General features: G+C 45.8%; 1 protein-coding gene across 2 annotated transcripts in view; it reads right to left on the bottom strand.

Moving 5' to 3' along the window:
* Window positions 1–458: 458 nt before the first annotated feature.
* Window positions 459–21776, bottom strand: part of CPPED1 (calcineurin like phosphoesterase domain containing 1) — a 112057-nt gene continuing 90739 nt past the window's right edge. For both annotated transcript variants that reach the window (XM_032460768.1, XM_032460767.1), the window contains one exon: window positions 459–2753. In XM_032460768.1, coding sequence (XP_032316659.1) covers window positions 2524–2753 — 230 coding nt within the window. In that variant the 3' untranslated portion in view covers window positions 459–2523. The remainder of the gene's footprint in view (window positions 2754–21776) is intronic.

The raw sequence follows: 21776 nt of genomic DNA, 5'->3' as shown, positions 1-21776 counted from the left end.
AAAGCATCATCTGATGAAGCATGCTGTTATGGCCAGAGCTGTGTGCTGTGCCCATCAGGCTTCAGTTCAGTTTTTCAATCTCCTCCAATGAAAATCCTCTGCCTGGAACAACCTGTTCCTTGGACAGGCTTTGCCACCTTGAACCTGTTGTCAGAGAAGGGCCCTTAAGGCCTTGCCTAGGCTTTACAAACCCTGGGGTGAAGTCCCAGGGCTTCTGGCTAACACTGGGTGCTGAATTATCTGTTGCCAAGAGCAGGTGCAAACCTCTCAGCTGTGAAAAACATTTTCCAGGAAAGAGGATGACGTTAGGGAGCATAGGCTCAACAACTGGACTGCCTGCATCGCAATCCTTCCTTTTCCACTAGTGAGCTGTGTGACCTTGGCCAAGTGGTTCCACCTCCCTGAGCCAAAGACTTAAAACAGTACTTAGCACATAATAAACATTCAAACCATAGCACTTATGATCATGGTGTTTTATTGTTTATCACAGTATAAGGCACTCTTTTAAAAATACATTTTTCAAAAAGAAAAAGGACTCATAAGTGAACAGAGTGGTAATTATCTATTATCAGAATGATACACTGTCCAAAACCATTCCCTGACTCCCTTCTGAACCCTTCACCACTGGAGAATACTGCTGTTTGGTGACTTTAAGAATGGTGAGAATTTCATATGATTCCCTATTGTTAGCATGTTCTTGCTGTGTTCTAAATCAATTACCTTACTTATTAAGTTTTTGGAGAAGAAAACTTAGAAGTTTCATTTCCATTACTTTTAATTATCTCCATATCCTTCCCAAAACCCAAGTGCCACAGCATTTTGCACAGGTAATGTGACAGAGAGGGCTCCATCAGTCCACTGTGATTAAACTCTTCCCATTTGCCCCCAGGAGCCCCAAGTCTGCAGTTACAATCCTGGTTCAGGATCCTGCTGTCTGATTCTGAAGTCACCACATCCCAGGCCTCAAGTGCATGGCTTATGAGGTCTGCCTCGTAGTGTACCTCAAGAATCCTCTCCTTGAGTTCTCATATCCACACCTGTTGTAAAGAAAAAGCAACACAACACAAGAACGCAGCAAAACTCTAAACCAAGAGAATTCTCATTTTGAAAAGTTTTAATTTTCTCGCCACATAACAATGAGCTGTGGTGTGTCACCGATTTGTAGTATAATTAACTTCTTGTATTTTGTTCCTCATGAATTTACATATCCAATTATCTTTCTACTTAATTTCTCATGGTTTGCCTACATTGACTGAAACTTTTTAACAAGAAAGTCTTTTAATTTAATGGACTTTGCAGTTCATTTGTAAGCAGTTGGTTTTTAAAGTCGTTTTAGGATGACTGAATGCTTCTGCAAAACGCTGTGAAGTTTTCCTGGCAGGATGGAGAATACCCAGGTGCCCTGTCCACCAGGACGACTGCTGGAAAAGATTATGTGGATGAAAGGATGCAGCGGTCAGAAGCTGCGGAGGAGTAGCAGTAAAGTGGATTACACAAAGACAATGCTGACTTTAACCCATCCCCGCTCCTTGGTCAAGGGAGACCGGACCCGTGCGTTTCTTCAGGGTCGGTGCCAATTTAGACAACGTGGCTGAATGCACTGTTTTCGCCCTGCAGGAATTTCTGCTGGGTTTCTTCTGAGAACCCGGCATCAATTCCCATGTCTTCTGTCAAAAGTCAGCAGAGCTAAGAGTCTCATAAATGGGGGAGCATTCCAACTGCACGAAGACGTCAGCCTGTGGAGGGCGCTGCTGCAGCATCGAAGGTGACTGTGGACGAGCTCAGGTGTGCTGCCCAGTGAAGGCAGAGGTGGCCCTTCAGGGCTTTGGTTCTTGTCTCTGGGATGAGGTTTTTCAAATACGGACAATTTACGTGTAAAGGTGGCTTTTCTAGCTGCCAAGAAGTTAAGCTCAAGCTTGGACTTGAATCAACTGCATCCTCAGGGGTAGCAGAAGCCTCAGACTTTCACAGCACATGTTGGCTGCTCAGCTCCTAGTTGAGTCTGTGGCTCTGGTAACAGGACACAGTTACTTGTTTTGTTAGGAAGGAAAGGAGAATACCCTCGTTTTGCCTAGCTTTTGGGGGGTCATGACCACAATTTAATTCAATCAGACACAGTTTGTTCAAGGAACTATCAAAGATCACACTTGGATATCAAGTTGCGATAAAGGGCGATCGGCAGACATTTGCCGTGTGCTACCTACCAGGAAACCTCCTAATTCAAAGCAGAGTTGAGAATCATTAGGAGAAGGGATTCAATCACCCACACAGAGATAGTCTAATCATGTCAGTTATCCTTTTATTTCCAGGCTCCTCCACTCTCTTTTTTAAAGGGAAGGCAGTTCTATTTTGAATATCATTTAGGACAGGACCCAGCTCTCTGATTTATGCAAAAGGACATAAATTCAAAAATCTGCCTGGTATAGTTTTTTTTTTTTTCCAATAAGGGGTTGTGTGCAGCTGCTGTTTCTGACAAAAAGAAAAAATAGTAGAAGTGAAAAGCGAATAGATCATAACCAGCAATCATTTTTTCTTCATCAAATCCATCAGATCGTCTTCTATTCCTTTCTCACTCAGCTCATCTAAACTGTAGTATCGATGGACGATTTTCTCAGCAGTGACCACCACGACTCGGAGCCCGTGGGTGTCTTTGCCCAACTGGCATCCGATGGCAGATGATACCACCATGTCCAGGTCCTGGTAGGTGCCCCCGGCATTCCTGTGGTAATGACCTGAGAACACAGCTTTGACACCTGCAGGGAAGGGAAGAGACATTAGAGGGCCAAGGATTTCCACTTAGGTGACTTGGGGGCTCCAATGGTTTCTTCTGTGAACAGTGTATTTGTGTAGTAAATGTACATTATCAGTATATGATAAATAAGAACGCAGCATATGTGACATCCAGAATCTTTTCAAGGACAACTCACATATAGAATACATTATTAACCCATTTGTCATAACCAGCACAGGAAAGCACTAGGGAACAAGGAGAGAGAGGGAGACGAGGCGAAGGACTTTGGGAGAGATGAAGAAGGCTGAAAGAAGTAGTTTGAGGCCTGTACAAACAGCCATAGGACAGACAGCACATGTCTATGAAAAAACAATGTTTATGGAGCTCTGACCAGGACGGCATGTTCAACACTTAACGTACCTCTTCCTCTGCAAACTTAGAGCCGTGACGCATAAAATACGAAAAAGAAGATCAAAGGACAGAGGTAGCTTCAAAACCAAAATAAATGCCGTTATGGACCAGAAAGAAAGCAGGAAGGCAGAGTAATGAGTACAGTTACAATGTTCCTGGGAGCTGAGCTCTCACAAGGTAACTGAGACTAAAAGCACTTTCTTGGAGATGAGGAAATAAAGTCTGGCTCCCAGGTCAGAACAAGGGGGGCGTTAATACCTCTGTTTACGGAAGGAGACTGAAGGAAACCACTGTTGCCCTGCCCTGGGCCAGGGTGGTGCTGGGCTGGTGTGGTCAACAGGTGCTCCAGAAAAAAAAAGACCCGATTTGGAATGTTTACTAATTTCCACGGCATAAATATGCTCACGATGGCCAGTTTCAAATGACCAACATGATGTCACTGAACCAGAAGTGGGAAGAGATGCCCAGAGCACACCATCACAGAGTGCTTCCACCACCCAGACACGAGAGCCAGACACAACCAGAGAGCAGGGATGAGGGTAACACGGAGCGAGATAATTAGAAAATGGCAAGTGTTCAGTGTATTTATTACCTTTGCTTCTTAGTATAATTTATTTAGTGGTGAGTCTGTATAATTAAATTTTAATAATGGCTGTTTAACAGCCAGCTCACAAAATTCCTTAACATTTAATCACCGGCTTTATGTGCTGGTGGGAGCTGTCTCCGGCACAGCCCTGGGCAAGGGCTTACAGCAACCCACGGGTCTTGACGCAGGCTCAAGTCTAGGAACTGAAACATGTTTTCCCGGGACTGCTGCGGGGCCAGGACCCTACAGCACTGTTACAAGACCTGGTCTCGGATGGGGGCTGGGGTGGAAGTAGCCAGAGCCACCAGACAGGGAGACGCTTCGTCAACAGGAGCAGCGAGGGGAGAACAACCCCCAAATAGCTCTTACTCATATTGAATTTGAAGCAAATCTTACCACCCATGAAAATCTCACACGAAGTTAAGGCAGTCTACAAACTCTTCAGTCAGGAACAGGAATCTGCTTCAGGTGAAATCAATGGTATAAAACTGTCTGAGAAATATTTAAGTGTTTAGGATATCAAATAGCCTCAGTAAAGGGCTAACATACATAAAGAAGAAGAAGATGTTATGAAGCAAAACAGGTGCGAACGGAATGAGAATAGGTGATGATGAAAATTCAGAAATGGTGGACGTGAAAGATGTAACAGTTAAAATTTTAAAACAAAACTCTCCATAAATGGAATAAATCCTAGACTGGACACTAATCAGGCAGGGGATTCGTGAATTAAAAGGTAGAATTGAGAAGCTGAATCAGAAAACAACACAGAGACCCAGACACAAGCAACATGAGCGAGCAGCTCAAAGAACCCAAAGCATGAGCCAGGTATCAGTGGGTGCCAAAGAGGCACTGGGCGAGGAGCAAGGAGGGAATAACAGGCAGAATATCTGAACAAACAGTAGCTGGGAATTTTCCGGAAAAGAGGAACATATGGGTCTTCAAATGAAAAGCGCTAAGTAGAATAAATAAAAATCAATTCATACCGACATATATCATGGTAAATTATAGAGCATCAAAAATAAAAATCTTAAAAAGATATCATGGCAAAAGTATTATAAAGGAAAGACCATCAGACAGAGAGCAGGCATCTCGGCAATAACAGGGTCAAGGAGTAATACCTTCAAGATGCTGAGGTTAGGTAACTACGAGCCTCAAATTTTGTACCTGGCTAAGGCATCATCCAAGTGTAACGGCAAAATAGATGCATGTTCGGACATGTCAAGACTAAGAGTTTAGCCACTTCCAAAAACGTTACACTAACATAAAGCAAAAACATTATGCTAAGTTAAAGAAGCCAGATGCAGAAGGCCAAGTACTGAATGACTCCATGTATAAGAAATGTCCAGAACAGGCTAATCCACAATGAAACAAAGTACATTAGTGGTTCCTGGGAGAAGAGGAGAAAGAGGGAGTGGGGACTGACTACTAATGGGCACATGGTTTCTCTGCAGAATGGTAAAAATGGTCTGGAATTAGTGGCAATGGTTGCACAACCTCGTGAATATATTAAAACCACTGAATTCTGGAGTAAACTGTGTGGTACGTGAATGACACAGCTCAATAAAAAATGCAAAAAGTTGTATGGGAAGGAGAGGGGGCTAGAATGATTCATGTGGTAATGGATTACAGTTGGAGACATCACCATGAACTCATGTTTAGCTAAACATCAAAACCCTGTTCACATGTGGAAATATTTATAGATGTGTACATACACGGTGAGTATGCAGACACACTTCTTTGCTGTGTCAGGTGAGAGTGTCTGCTAGAAGCCAGGACATATACTAGCAATGAGCACGCCCAGCACCCACATCTTGGTTTCTAATACCATTCACCAACAAAAGGAACTATGGGTCCTTGGAGAAATGGCTGACTTCTAAGACTGGGGGAGGAAATGTATTAAAAAAAAAAATCCATGAGTTCATACTCATACAAGTAAATGACTGAATAAATAAATAAATGTGGGGGAAAGAGACAAATATCCCACACACAGAAGAATAACAAATCATTTATGCATAAATCTCTCCTTCAAGGAGGCGGAGTATAACTCCCCACCCTTGGCTATGGGCTGTTCACAGCAACTTCCTTCCAAAGAGTATAGTGTAAAGAGGGGTTTAAAAAAATAAAAGTAACTTTACAGGAGAGGAACTGACAAAGATCAGCGGTGATGAAAAGTCATGGTGATAGTATGTACCTTGACATGACTGGGATTAAAACGGCAATTTACCTGTGTGGTCTTCCTCCCCCAAACCCATAATTCCAGCTCGAGAAAAACATCAGACAGATCCCAACAGACATTCTATGAAATACTTGACCAGTACTTCTGAAAACTGTCAAGGTCCTCAAAAACAAGGAAGGTCTAATAAATGCTCATAGCCGAGAGGGGACTAAGGCGGTATGATGACTAAATGTAATGTAGTACGCAACGTCGGGTCCCGGAGCAGAAAAAGCACATTAGGTAAAGAGTATGAGAATCTAATTATGGACTTTAGTTAATAAAAATGTATCAGTATTGGCTCATTAACTGTAACAAATGTACCATACTGCTGAGGATGCTAATGACGGGAAAGGGAAAGGCGGGGGAGGGATAAATTAGGAGTTTGGGATTAGCAGATACAAACTACTATACAAAAACAGAGAAACAACAAGGTCCTACTGTATAGCACAGGGAATTACATACAGTATCTTGTAATAACCTATAGTGAAAAATAACATGAAAAAGTATATATATATATACACACACACACACATGTATAACTGAATCACTATGCTATATACCAAGAACAACATTGTAAATCAACTATACTTCAATTTAAAAAATTTGTGGGGAAAGTTGGGTACAGGGTATACAGGAATTATCTGTATTATCTTTGTAATTTTTATGTAAATCTACAATTGTTCTACATTTTAAAAGTTGATTAAAAAAATGGATAATTTCTAAAAGAATTGAAATGGAACACATAGCTTTCAATCAGCAAAGAGGGAAAAAAAAATCACAACTACAGCAAACAAGCTTTAAATGTTACTAACACCAAATGTGGGCTCTGGTGCAAAGAAACTGGATCACTCCTACAGTGCTGATGGGAATGTAAAGTCATACAGCAACTCTAGAAAAACAGGCTGGCGGCTTCTTACACAACTGAATGTGTACTTATCATACGATCTAGTGATAGAACTCTTCGAAATATATCCCAGAGAAATAAAAACTTAACGTTCATTCAAATGTCTGTACACAGATGTTCAGAGCAGCTTTACTTGTAATAGCCAGAAATTGGAAACAACCTAAACGGCCTTCAGTGGGTGAACGGTGACATTGTGGTACATCCACACCATGGGATACTATTCAGCAATAAAAAAGCAATCAACTACTGACACATGCAACAGCGGATCCATACTGTGTGATTCTACGTACATGACATTCTTGAAGTGACAAAACTATAGATACTGGTTGCTAGGAGTTAGGGACGGGGATGAGGGGGGTTGGGACTGGGTGTGGCTACAGGAGGGTAGCAGGAGGGATCCTCGTGGTGATGGAACTGTTCTGCACTTGGCAATGATTCAAAAAGGCATGAAGGAAATACATTCAAAATGTTTACGGCAGCTGCTTCTGGTCAGTAGGATTCTGGGGGACTCTGAACAGAGGGCTCTTTATAGACTAGCCACTCTCTGGCGGCAGGAACTGAGACCCACCTGTGGGCAGGTGTGACTGTCTGCTAGCTGAGGTCCACAGCTAGGGATGGAAAGGAAGGTGACCCAGGCTTCCCCACTTAAAATAGCCCAGGGCGGGGAGAAACAGCTACTTCCACTTACTGCCATTAGGGTGCAAACAGATACAACTCATTTCAGAGGGTAATTAGGTGCTATTTGGTTTTATTGTGTAGTTCCCTTGACCCAATACCACTATTTTCACATAAAGTGATGCTTCAGAAGTACCCAGAGAAGAGTCCAGAGGTGTAGGTGTGTTGGGTCAGTGGGCATAAACATACAGTCTTCACTGAGGCACAGTTTGTAACGTTCATTTATGGGAAACTGGATAAATTATAGTATATATATATATTTTTAAAGGTAGGTTTACATGTACTGGCATTGAAGAGCCCCAAATATATCATTAAGTATGGACAGCAAGATGTAAAAAAAAGTGTCGTGTGATCCTGTTTTTTGTAAAGTAAAGATAACGTACAGGTAAGAGGGTGTGTGTGTGCATGTAACTGTACCCCCAACTGCATGGGAGAGAAACAGACACGAAACTCCTGATCCTGGCGATTTCACGGCCAGTGTGGTGGGGTGGAGTGAGGCGGGGGTGGGGTGGAGAGCACCTTCTGCATTTTTATTACTGTAATGCCTGCAGTGATCACAGATTAATCTGGAGATCACAAACATCACGGTGACATGGACCAGGAGAGGATGACGGGAGGGGCGGGGGTGCCTCCCACAAGTGCCGGAGCCGTGTGGCCAAACGCTGCAGCTGCAACCGCTGGGCTGGGTGTCTCGCCGTAGACGGGGGAGGGAGCAGCCCCTGATCACTCAGACTAGAGGGCCGTGGAAACGACTGCTTCCTCCACTGCCCTCCCGGGGTTTCAGAGCCGCACGGCCTGTGCCCTCGGAGGCCCAAATGCGAGTGCGCCTGATGAGACCCACCTCGGGAAGCCCCTAACGGCCGGTCGGAAAGCACTTGGTATTATTGTTATTTTGTTCGATGCTAAACTATGTTTATGAAATTTGGCTCTTTATGCCTAATTCGTCATTGCAAAATGTACTATTCTGGATGGTATGTGTGCCATTTTTGAGAGTAGCTCGCATTAGCCGTAATTAGCTGTAAAAACTCATTTTTGGTTTAAATTTCACGCCATATTTATTGGCACTCGCAGAGACAGGAGCGTTCACGGGGACTGCTCGAGGGACGGGCAGGCCTTTCAGAGCGGGTCTCGGCGGACTGTGGATAGCCGGGCTTCTCGGCAATAAGCGTGTCCCATCCATTTCACGCCCCAGGCCCCCCAGGGCCCAAGTCATTTTTAATGTCCCAAGTCACAGAAAATGTGACCGAATGAGGATTTTTAGACCAGCAAAGATGCCTAAAGAGGACTAGAAATATAGATGAAAGAGGCTGCCAGCGAGCAGAGCCGTTGTGTTCAGGACCTTTCTGCTCCTGGTGAAACAGAGTCCCCGCCAACACCCCCACCCCAAATTATAACGAGGCACCCGACAGTCTGGAGTCCTGAACAGGGAAACCACGCAATGGCCATATGACAAATTTATAAAGCGATGATCAGGCAGGAGGCTGAAGTCTGGCTCAAGGTAGGGACGTATGAATGAGTCCCCATTCTCCTGGGTTCTGGGGCCGAGTTCAAGGCCCTTGGATAGTCCTGGTTGGCCCAAGTGAAAGAGAAACACAGGGATGAGAGACTCAGGTGGGAGGCGGGGGAGTCTCTCCTTGGGTTGGAACCAGAACCAGAAGCCTGGTATCTGGTACTGGGAGTTTCTGAGTCTGTTCCCCACCTCCTGGGAAATCCAGGAGTCCCTGAACCCCGGGCATGTCATCTCCTAGTCCTGTCCCAAGCGTGGGCAAACACTGAGGCAGAGCGGGTCGAGGATGGCTTGGGAGGAGGACAGTGGCAGGACACTAAGGACTTTCACCCACCATGTCGCCGAATCCTCCCAATGGACCTATGCCCTAGGGACCCAGGAACTGTCTCCACTTTACAGGTGAGAAAACTGAGGCCAGAGAAGTTGAGAAACTAAGGCAAAGTTACTCTGTTAGAAAACAGGGCAGCCAGGGTCAGAACCCGGGTGTTCGGGTGTCAGAGCCCAAGCTGTCAATTGGCCGTGCAGACTCAGGTTCTGCCCTTGGGGACCTTGGACAGGACACTGACCCTTGTTGAGTCTCAACTTCCTCATCTGTAAGACAAATAACAACACCTATCTCATGGTGGCAGCAAGGTTTGGAGGAAGACACGGATGCTGGTAAACAGTAGGTGCTCATCAGCCCTCTTCCAGTGCAGGGCCAACTGCTCACTGCTGGGGTGGGACATGGACACACACACACACACACACACACACACACACGACCAGCTGGCCAAGCCATGCACAGGCTCCTGAGTTACAATCCTGCCCCGAGGACTTGCAAGTTTTACCCATCTTGGTTTTCTATTAGCTTTTGATGGGGACGCATTGATTCGCAACTCAATGGAGGTAAGGAATGTATTAATAAATCATGGTTTCCCTGACGGGGGATTGATTTTAGCAGTGTTTTCAAGAGTTGTGCAGAATTTCCATTCGGGCTGTTCATCTGTCATCTGTGGCCGACATGCCTCTCCGGTTCCTTAATTGAGTATTACGTATAGATTGTTTTTGAATTATGAACTGCTGTAAGGAGATGACAAGCATCTTCTTAAATTACTACCAGAAGTATTCCCAGCAGAGACAGCCCAGGCAACAGCAGAAGACAGGGCTTCCGTGACATTAGCTTCGCATTTATTTTTCCATGGTGTCAAGTCATGAAGAGGCTATAAAAGCTATTTTTGAGCTGTCTTGATTCAAATTCACTTCAAATCACTCAGAGGGTTTGGGTGCAATCTCCGTAAAATTTAATATTCTAATATTGGAAACCTGTCCCAAGTTAATCAGGAGATTGGAACGCACCCTGGTACAATTTTGTTATTTAAAAACTGGCTTCTGTCCTGCCTTTAGTGTTACTTAGGCTCGGAAAGCTATAAACAGATTCTAATTGGACAGTTTTTACTCTTACCCTGCCTGAGTACACATTTATGAAAGTGCTCTGCGTCGTTACGTTGCCAGCTGTAACAGTGAAAACTGTGTCACAAATCATTAATCACAATCAATTTATTCTGTCTTGGCAGCAAAGAAAAAAATGTGACTCATAAAAGAAACAAAGAAAAGGAAAACAAAAAAAAGCAGGCTGGTGTGAACATACAGAAAGCAGCTACTAATCCCCCCTGCAGGTAAGGAGTTTCCTCGGCAGGCAGCCAAGAGGCAGGCCTGGAGACGGCAACCCCTGCCAGCGGCCGGTGGCCTGGGATGGCCATGAGGTGAAGGGGGAGAAACAGATGCTTCTTAAGCCAGGCAGCAGGTCAGCTGCTAATTTGATATCAGGGCTGAAGTCTCACCTGACTCATTCAGTAAGACATTCTTCACTATTAAGTTACGATTTTGAGTTGCCTATTTGGGAGTTCTAGATTCCAGTATAATCACTCTCAGAATTTCACTGGCAGGTATCTTTCCAGATGCCCATGGCCCATGGCTGTCAGGGACCATGGAGAAAGGAAACGGCCTGGCCCCCTTCTCTGGGTGAGGCGGGATGCTGTTTCTTCAGCCAATTCAAGGTAGTAAACATTTGCTGAGCTTCCTCTTGATGCCGGGTGTTGGTGGAAACTAGTGGAGCACCCAGCTCAACCATTCCTAGCAATTAAGAATGTCAAATCTACAGCTGGGTCGTAGGGTAAAGCACTTTCATAGTAAAATGCAGAAATTGAAAATAACACCCCTGTTATTAGCATCTTCGGGAATATGGTACACCGGCTCTGAGCTGAGCACTTTGCACACGCATCACCTCAGTTAAGCCTCATAAGGACCCCCAAGAGGAAGATACAATCCCTTTTTACAGATGATGGAATGAGGCACAGAGAGGTTAATTATGTGCCCAAGGTCACACAGCTTGGATCTGTACCTAAATCAGACTGACTCGAAAGTAGACTGTCTACCACCCTAGAGGTACGAAGTGCCAAGGATCATGGGTGGTGCTGGGGCCCAGTGAGAAGGCTTCCTGGAGTGAGTGGCTTTGATGTAAACACACCCTCAGCTTGAAGGAGAGGAGAAACAGAAGCAGAAGAAGAGGAGGAGGAGGAAGACGGGAGGAAGAGAAGCAGCAGATTGCTCATTCCAGACAGTGTTCTGAGCAGCTTCACTTTATTTTTTTTAAAAAAAACTCACTGAATCCTCACAATTTCCCTATGAAGAAACCACAGTTACTACCCCCATTTTGCAGATGGGAAAACTGAGATGCAGAGATGTTCAGTAGTCAGCCTAACTCGGCCTGTACGTGACAGGGCTGGGACCTGAACCCAGGAATCTGGCCCCAGTCAGTGCTCTGAACCAAAACACCCGCCAAGCGGAGGTGAAAGAAGGGCCCACCGGGGAAGGGGCACACCACGGGCAGAGGACAGCAGCCGGGCGCGCTCAGGAGGCCGCAGGAGCTAAGCAGCAGTGGCTCTCGCTGACTGGCCGCCAGCATTTCCTCTCCAGCCTTTCGAATCCTCACCAGACACCCAGCGTGGGAGAAGTGGCTTGTTTCCCAGGGCAGCAGGTGGCAGCTCCAGGATTCCAGGTCAGATTCTGGCTCAGCTGGAGAGGGAGGCGTGGCTGGGTAAATGCATGCTTCCCCCTCTTGGGTACAGCTTAAGGTGGAGCTGAAGAACCAGAAACTGCACTTATCGGATCAGTTTTAACATGCGGACCCTCCTGGACACCATCACCAAGGTCAAGGTCACGAACACATCTCCCTCTTTCAGTTTCCTTCTGCTTCTTTGGAGTCACTCCCCCTCCTCCATCCCTGTCCCAGGCAATCACCGACTTGCTCTCTGTTCCTATGGATAAGTTTGGATTTTATATAAATGAAATCATACACTGAGCACCTTTGGAGGGGAGGGGTCTGGCTTCTTTCATTCAGCCTAATTTTGAAAGATTTCATGAAAGAATCATGAAAACATGACTTTGAAAGATTCTCCCGTGTATCAATAGTTCATTTTTTCATTGCTGAGAAATATTCCATTGTCCAGATACCCCATAATTTTTTTTCAAAAAAATTCAAACACTCGAGTTGTTTCCAGAATTGCCTCAGCAATTTGATGAAAACTCATAGACCAGTAAGTTTGGATCTATTTCTGAACTCTCTTCTGTTTCACTCATCTCTGTGTTTATCGTTTAATACCAAATGCCAAACAGTCTCGAACACTGTAGGTTTTATAGTTAATCTTGAAATCAGGTAGTCTAGGTCTTTCCACTTTGTTCTTCTTTTTCAAAATTGCTCTGCTACTATAGGTACTTTGCATTTCCACAGAAATTTTAGAATCAGCTTGTGGGTTTCTACTCAAAATAAAACTCCAGGAATTTTGATTGGCATTATGTTGTATCACACAGATCAATTTGGGGAAAATGCCATATTAACAAGCCTTCCATTCCATGTACATGGTCTATCTTTCCGTTTACATAGGTCTTTAATTATTCTGTAATGTTTTGTAGTTTTTAGGGCAGAGGCCTTAGACCTCTCTTCTTATTCCTAGGTATTCTGTGGGGTTTGGTGCTAATGTAAATTGAATTATTTTTACAATTTCACTTGAAAATTGTTTGCTGCTAGTATATAAGAAGACAATTGACTTTTGTCTATTAATCTTATATCTTGGGACCTTGTTAATTTTTTGGTTCTAGTAATTATTTTGTAGATTCCTACGATTTTCTAAGTAAACAATCAGATTATCTACAAATAGGAGCAGTTTTACTTCTTCTTTTGAATCTTATGCTTTTTCTTGCTTTCTGTCATAGCTGGAATCTCCAGTAAGACATAAAACAGGAGTCCTGATCTCAAGGGAATAATTTAGTCTTTCACATTCCCATAGTTTAGGCTTTTGATATGACTATCAAATGACCCTTCAGAAAATGAACCAATTTAAATTCCCATCAATTGTTTTGGCAATTTGGGGTCTTTCGTGGTTCCAGATAAATTTTGGAATTATTTGTTCTAGTTCTGTGAATAGTGTCATGTGTATTTGGACAGGAGCTGAATTGGATCTGTAGACTGCTTTGGGTAGTGTGGCCATTTTGATAATGTTGGTTCTTCCAATCCAAGAGCACAAGATATCTTTCCGTTTCTTTGTATCATCTTCAATTTCCTTCATCGATGTTTTAGTTTTTGGAGTATAGGTAACCTCCTTGGTTAGGTTTATTTCTAGGTATTTTGTTGTTTTTGTTGCAATGTAAGTGTTTACGCCAGCTATAAAATTCTGGTTTTTGAAGTGCAAAAAAAAAAAAAGGGGGGGGGGGATGAAGGGCCACAAACGGCAAAATATCTTCCTTTTTGTGGGTGAGTTGTATTCCATTGCATATATGTGCTACATCTTCTTTATCGAGTCATCTGTTGATGTGCACTTAGGATGCTTCCGTGTCTCAGCAATTGTAAACGGTGCTGCTTTTATCAGTGGGGTGCATGTATCTTTTTGAATGAATGTTTTTGTTTCTCTCAGGTATATACCCAGCAGTGGAATTGCTGGGCCATGTGGTGGTTCTGTTTTTAGGCTTTTGAGAAACCTCCGCATTGTTTTCTCTAGTGGCTGCACCAATTTACATTCCCACCAACAGTGTGCAAGCTTCTCTTTTCTCCACAGCCTCGCCAACATTTGTTACTTGTGTTCTTTTTGATGATGGCCATTCTGACAGGTGCGAGCTGGTGTCTCACTGTGATTCTGATTTGCATTTCCCTGATATTGGTGATGCTGAGCAGCTTTTCATGCTCCTGTTGGCCATCTGCATTTCCTCTTTCGGAAAAATGTCTGTTCAGTTCGTCTGCCCATATTTTAAATGGGTTGTTTGTTTGCTTTTTAATTGAAGAACGGTTGATTTTAAATGTTAACAATAAATTAAAAAAATAAAAACCAAATAAATAAATTCCCACCAAGGGTGTGAGAGTTTTGGTCACTGAGATTTTCATTCTTGCCGATCTTGGGAGGAAGAGCCTTGTCAGGATTAAAAGGGAGACTGCTCAGGACAACGTACAATACGCTCCTGTTTATCCAGAGCTTCTGAGTAACTGCTGTGGCTGTTTCATCATCACCATGCTGGATAACCCCCCCATCTAATTCTTAACGAAGCCCTTTCACATGATTTATTCTGATGGACTCTGACGGCGCCCCTGCTAGGCCCCTTGACAGGCCGGTGTGTCCATCCTCCAGCTGCTGGGCAGGCTGGCTGCTAATGGCTCACAGCTGCCCTTCTCTGGAGACCTGCGTGCCTGACTCAGGAGGTCACCTCCCTTGGGGGGGTGGGGGTAGGGGGAAGGGGCACAGCTCATGACTGAATGACACGAGGGTTCAAAACATCAGCCCCCCGACCATGCATCATATGATTCCGTTTGTATGAAACGTCTGGAACAGGCAAGTCTATAGACACAGGAAGTAGACTCCTAGGGCGGAGAAGGAGGGAGAGGAGGAAACGGGGGAGGGATGACTGAAGGAACCAGGTTTCTTTACAGGGTCATAAAAGCAGCTGTCACTTGTTGAAGATCTGCTATGGGCCGGGCACCAGGAACAAGCCTCATTATGTGTATTAATTTTAAGACGTCAACATTCTCAGAATGTATTACTGCATCTGGGGGTGGGGGGGGAGCACCTCTGTGGCGGGACCCGTGCTCTGGGTGGAGCTCCTGGTAGACCAGGCTGAAGTCTGACTCTAGCTGAGCACATGCCCTTCCTAGCTCTGTCGCCTGCCCTGCCCCGTGTCCTACTTCCCTGCTCCCTCACACGTCCTCCAACCCCATCTCAGGCTCTGCTTCCAGACAGCCTGACCTAAGACAGTCAGATCCACTGGACCCCTTGCCGCCTCTACTGCTCCACCTGTGAGTCACGGGAACAGCTCCAGGGCTCCCCAGCCGCCTGGCTTCTGCCGCCGCCTACCCACTTTAAAAACAACAAAGACCTGTTAGAGCCGGGCTTGTTCTTTTTCAGAATGGTTTTAAAATTTCTTTTCTACTATTTATCTTTGTTTTTCTGCCTTCAAAAGTAATGCATGCCTTAGGAGAGCAGTTGAATAACTATGGTACACACACAGCCTTAAAAAAGACTGAGGAAGATCTCCATGAACTGATATGGAATGATTGCCAAGAAAAATGTGAATACTGTGCAAAAAAGGAATCTATGGTAGCTTACCTTTTGTACAAGGGAAAAATAAACACATGATGCATGCAACTTAGCCTCAAAGAGATCGGGAAAATGTTACACATATCTGCAACATCTCTTGCAAATAATAAAAAAAAATTAAGCAATTGGGGTAAAATGCCAGATAAATCTGGGTAAAGGGTATACAGGTGTTCTTTTTACTTGCAACTTTTCTGTAGGCTTTGAAAATATTTCTGCATAAAGTTTTTTTTTTCCAAAAAGCAATCCATGCATTCTTGCTAAAAATAAAATAAAATATTGTAAAATCCAGAGCATTTAAAAAAAAAAGGAGGGAAATCTCTTGAAATCTCTCTTCTTATTTTAGGAGTTCAGTGTGTATTGTCCAGATAACTTAAATGTCTATACTGATAAAACATATTAGATATAGGTCTAGAGAAATACACACATACATATAATTTCACAAAAATGGGATCTGCTATCTATGGATTTGCAACTTGCTTTTATTCACTGAACAATATATCTTTTAATTATTCCCCTCAGGACATATAGCTCTATCTCAGAGCTACCTTATAAACCCCTGAAAACTATTTGCAGTATGCAAAATCCAGGCTGTCAGATGATCATTCTGTACTTTAAACTGGGAGGTCATTTTGTTCAGAGCTTTCGGCCCTCAAGGGACTGCTCAGGTACTTGGGGACACTCAGTGCAGCTTCTTGGAGAGCCTGGGGGGCCTGGGGGGGATGACCCGCAGGGAGGAAGGCGTCTCTGTGCCCAGTCCCCGTGGCCAGGTCTCTGAGGAGGCCCATCTGGTTCTGTTTACTGTAAGATCATGAGCACAATAAGAGACTCTCTCAGGTTAAAAAGCACCCGAGCCAACAGCCCTGCGGCTGTGTGACTTGACCTGGGGTGGGGGTGGGGGTGCTGTGTAACACACAGACATCTGCTCACCTCAGGTCCGGGCCCAGATGCCAGGTCCACGAGCCGGGAAGCATCTGGCTTGTCTTGAGGATTCATAGCCCCCTCTTGGGATTCTCTCTCCCCCCACCTCTCTCTCCCTCTGTTTCACTTGGGTAGGAAGTAACGGCCCAGTTACTGAAACGACCTTCAGCCACGGCCAAGAGATTTCTTTTCTCTAGAGTATGAGCTGATATTAGAAGAGATCTCTTTTGTTTTAAAACTTCCCCCCACTTTTGTCTCCTAATAAAATAGCCATGTAAATTCCACTTTCGCCACCCCCGCTCCACAAAGAATCATCGACAAAAATGATATTTTTCCCTTCCCAGGGCTCCTCCGAGTTGAAACTATGAGAAGGGGGGAGTGGGGATGAAGCTACAATTCTCTCAGTAGCAGAGAAGTGGCTCAGAGAACACCAAGGGATGGAATGTTTCCAGCTCAATCAGGATGGAAGAGGTTCTGCCTTAAAAGTTCCAAAGAGGAGCGGGTGGAGAGAGATGCACTGGTCAGTCACCACGCTGACACCCAGAGCGGGTTGAGAGGGGCCCAGTTCCTGTTTCTGACACGTCCGCACTTCCACCCATCACACCCCACTTCCACCTGTCAAGGCCTCGGCCTTCTCTGCCTTTGGGGCACGTGAGCTCACAGTCCCGGGACAGAGTGGTGCTGCTGGAGAATAATTCCTCTCGGGCCTGGAGGTGCCTGGCTGCCCTCAAGCATCTGAAGCCCCCAGAAGCAGCAGCACAACATGACTTCCCACCTGGAACTGAGGCTTAATTACACTCTAACAACCTTCAGACTCACCCCACCTTATATTTTTTTCTACATGGGAGGTAAGCTCAACTTTTTAATTTTTCCCTTTCTGAATGACTTGGAAATTCAAAACCTGTGTGGAATATGCAAGGCGAAGGCTGTATTTTATTAATACAAATTATTTGGTGGCCAGAAAAACAGTGGCAGGTTGGGGTGGAGGCTCAGGGAACGCGGGCTTGGACCTCAGCTTACTATTGCCAAGCTGTGTGAGCCTGTCATGTCCATCAATCTCTTTGAGCCTCCATTTTCCGCATTTGGAAGGGAGGACTAACATCAACCACCACCACCCCCACCGCCCCCGGTTTAGAGATGTGTCCGAGGTCACACAGCAGGGAGCTGCACGTGGCGGGCTCAGGCAACGCTTAATAATGAGACCTTCCTCTCACCCTTCTCTAAGTATCTGATCAGAAGATCTTTTTTTCATTTGCACAAATTACATCTTTTTCACTATTCATAATTTCCTCTTTATTTTTAAAAGAAGACAGCAGGCTTGCGAGTGAGATGGAGCGTGGGGCACACATTAAGGTTTCAATCCAGAATGGACAATTTTCAAGATTTTCCATTACCCAGTTTCCATGCCCTATCTTAAACACAGCTGTCAGGACAAGAGGCTCATTAACAAGATTGTTTCGACTGACGGCATGTTCATGTATCAAATTGGAAATCTGTCCAAAAATACTTGAGGGAGGTAGATGGAGGTGGTGGCAAGCCACGGAAGGGAGATGTTTTGCAGTGTTGAAGATGAAACTTACTGGGGGGCAAGTGCTGTAGCTCAGATTCGAGCCAGGGGGTCCAGAAGAGGATCACTGTGGCCAGTGAAACATGAGGGTCCTGGGAGGGTCAATTTCTGGTTTAAAAACTGGGGAAAGATTCCGATCAGGCGGAGACGCCTTAAGAAGCATGGCATTTGCCTAATTAGTGCGCTTTTCCAGGAGCCCTTTCAACAGCAGCCTTCCCTGGGCTCTGTCCACGCCCTTCTCTGCTTGCTGGAGGACCGCGCCCCCTCTGCTATAACCTCGGCAACCCTACCTGCCAAGGACCCCGAATCATTTCCCAACCCAGACTTAGTTCTCCTGCTGCTCGGAGGACCTCTCTTTCTGCTGTCCCAGCAAGTACTGGAAACTCACTCCTTCCGCCCCAATGCCCACTCCTCCTCGTGGGCTTCCCTGGGGCAGCACACAGCCACCTGTCAGGGATGTGGGCCGCGTGTCCCCTTGGTTTTTCTGCCTGAACCTACTCACAGTCCCTTCTGCTCTCCATCCTCAGGCCTACTGGCCATCTGGCCTACTCTCCTTTTTGGCCAACAGATGTGTCATGATGGCATGCAGCTGTCAGTGGCTTCAACAAGCAAAGGGTGTGCTTTTATTTACCAATGACCTATCCATTCCATATAGGGAAAGGAGGCCAGCCATCAGGGTGGGTGCAACTGCTCAAGGATATCATCAAGAATCCAAGCTCCTTCTGTCCTGCTCTGTCAACTTCAGCTTGGGGCTTTGTCCTCAAGACTGCAGGATGGCTGCAGGGCTTCCAGGCATTACAACCAAGTTCCAAGCACAAAGAAGAGAGAAAGGGCACTGAAAAGCTTTCCAGGAAGCTCCACTTGCGAAATTTCAGGACTGGGACATGTAGCTGAAGTGAGAGGAAAGGGGGCAGTGCACAACCATTGAAGGAATGACACAGCAATTGAGGACAGGACAAACTGGCTAGAACCAAGATGGTGGAAGATTCGACTCCCAGTAGACCTTGAGCCTCATGGCACACCTGTAGGTGCCATGACGGTCCTAGGCTGACCATAAACAGTCAAAAAGTGGGCGAGGGGGCGTTTCCTGGAAATCCTCGCCCCTTCCCCAAAGTAGTTGGAATAATCCTCTTCCTCATTAGCATACGAAATTACGGAGCCCATAAAACCTAACAACGCCACACCTCGTGGTCGCTCTTGCTCTGTCACGTTCTCTCTCGCCTTCTGGGACGGCCCACACTCTGTCTATGGAGTGTGTATCTACTTTTACTTCAAACTAAACACTGCACACCTCTCGGCTTCTCTCCCTCTCACCTTTCTGAGATGGCCCACATTCTGCCTATGGAGTGTGTATCTCCTAAGCTGATCTCCCTTCTGAGTGAGACAGACCGCACTCTGTCCATGGAGTATGTGTCTCTCTAAACAAACTTGCTTTCACTCCACCATGCCTTGCTCTTGAATCCCTTCCTGCTCGAGGCAAGCACCTGTTCTCCCCAACAGCTTCACCGTAGGTGCAAGGGGGTCTGGAACGGAGTGTTTCCAATCTGTCACACTGGTGTCCTGAACAAAACCAAGGAAGGAAGGAAGCGAAAATGCATCTTGGACAGACTGCAAGGTTGTCTTTCTAAAATGCAAAACCCGAACGTGCCCCTTCACGTAGAACTGGCCCATGCCTCTCCATCGCCTTGGGGCTGGATCTGGCTCCTGTTCCCTGTCATCTGACACCTGAGCCCCACTCTAGGCCCTGAGCAACTTGAGTGTCAGCTCCAATACATGCCCGGCTGTTCTGGGGCTCCAGCCTCAGCCCCCTCTCCGCCCTGTGTCCTGAATGCCCTCTTTCTGTGCACATCTGCCCGATGACTCCTTACTCATCCTTTATGAACCTGCTTGCTCCTCTCCTCAGGGAAAACACCCCAGGCTGAGCTGGACCAAGCTGGCTGCCCTCCCTCCCATTCCTGGCACATTCCTTGACTTCTGTCCTGCAGTGTCTTGCTTTCACCCTGGTGTCCCCTCCTGGCCTGTGAGGACAGAGACCAAGTCTATTTAACTAGGTATCCATTCCCAGAATGAATATAATGCAGCTGCAGCTTCATAAATGACTGTTAGGAAATGAATGGTTGGATGGATAGATGGTTAGACAGCGAATGAATATAGGAAATTTGTGGCAACTCGTAAGCTGCATTTTAATAGGTGTCCTGCAGGAGACAAACCTCCCCTTTGCCAGCTTTACCTAAGGAAAAGTAGAGTTCCAGTCTGTTCTGATATTACAGAAGAACTGCCATGTTCCTTATAAGAGGAGGCCTGATGTTCTAACGAGATGATGGAATGAGCACCGATTTTGAAGCTTGTCTGTCACTTAAATGCCACATGACAAGCTACTTCACCTCCCTGAACACCCGTTTCCTTGAGTTTAAAAGGGGATGAGAGCAGACCCCTCACGGAGTTGTTGTGACTTGCAGAAATGATGTGTTTAACCCCAGCGCAGGCTCACTAATGCACAATGGGGACAAAACACTTTTTGGTGCTGTTTTTGAAATCAGTGGGAACGTGGGTTCTTTCTTCCTGGCCGAGGGACACAATGCTGGTTGCCTCACAGTATCCACGCTCTTCCTTCTTCTCTTTGCTAAAAGAATCCTGATTTGCTGGGGTGGGGAGGGGAACAGCCTAACTGGTAGAGCGTGCTTAGCCAAAGGCCCTGGGCTCAATCCTCAGTACCTCCATTTTTTAAAAAAAGCCCTGATTTTGTTCTGGGCAGTCACGGGCTTCATCCCCAGAACCAGGTAGGAGGCAGCTCTCTTCTCCCACGGGGCTGGGGCAGGGTCTGGCCCAGGTCTGCACATGGAGCTGTGGCAGGGTATTTGCTGGGCGGGGGTCTCAGGAGAGGTTTTGTTTCTTTTAAGAAGCCCCCTTTTCAGCTCCTTGGGGGCTGTCCGGTCTGAATGTGATGTCCAGAAGTACAGCAGCCATCTGAGACCCAAACTGAGGAAAGGGCGACATGCGGGGAGGGGCGCAGAATCCTGGCAAGGACCCGGCCCCTGACTTAGCCTGTCCCAGAGCCTGCCCCACCCGAGCCTTCTCCTTCCACGAGATAATAAACTGATCTGGGCGAGTTGGAGCTCTCTGTTATGTACAGCCAAAAGAACGAACACTGCCCTGTACTTTTTAGAACAGTAATGCTCCTTCTGGGGTGACCAGTTATCCGGTTTTAAATACACTATAATTTGACCTTTGGAGGCTCTTGCAAGTTAATGCAAGCGGTCCCAGGACATTTCCTTGACGAGGTGGGGTTCAGGAGGACTCCAACAGAACTGCTGTTCTGTCAGTGAGCCTCCTGACATCCTTTCTATGACTTGTGAAACTGCTTTCTCAAGCATCAAGCATTCAGTGGGACCCAAGGCAGGGCCCGGGAGGGGACCGCGGCTGGACAGCCTTAGGCCATGTCTGTATGACAGCTCGGAGGCAATCTGGAAGCGAGGAACAGACAACACACGTCAGAGGCAGAGTGCGCTATTAAGAGACCCAAAACGTGGCCCACTGAAAACAAAGAAAACCTCCTCCTTCCTCAGAACTTCAGTCTTGTGGGGAGAAGAGGTTGTTAAGTGGCACAATCTTTTGAAAATAATGGATGGCTCTGTAACAATTACC

This window comes from Camelus ferus, chromosome 18 (genome assembly GCF_009834535.1).
Source record: "Camelus ferus isolate YT-003-E chromosome 18, BCGSAC_Cfer_1.0, whole genome shotgun sequence".
NCBI classification, from domain to species: domain Eukaryota; kingdom Metazoa; phylum Chordata; class Mammalia; order Artiodactyla; family Camelidae; genus Camelus; species Camelus ferus.
The sequence above is the reverse complement of the archived record's forward strand: the minus strand, read 5'-3'. Positions and strand labels throughout refer to the sequence as shown.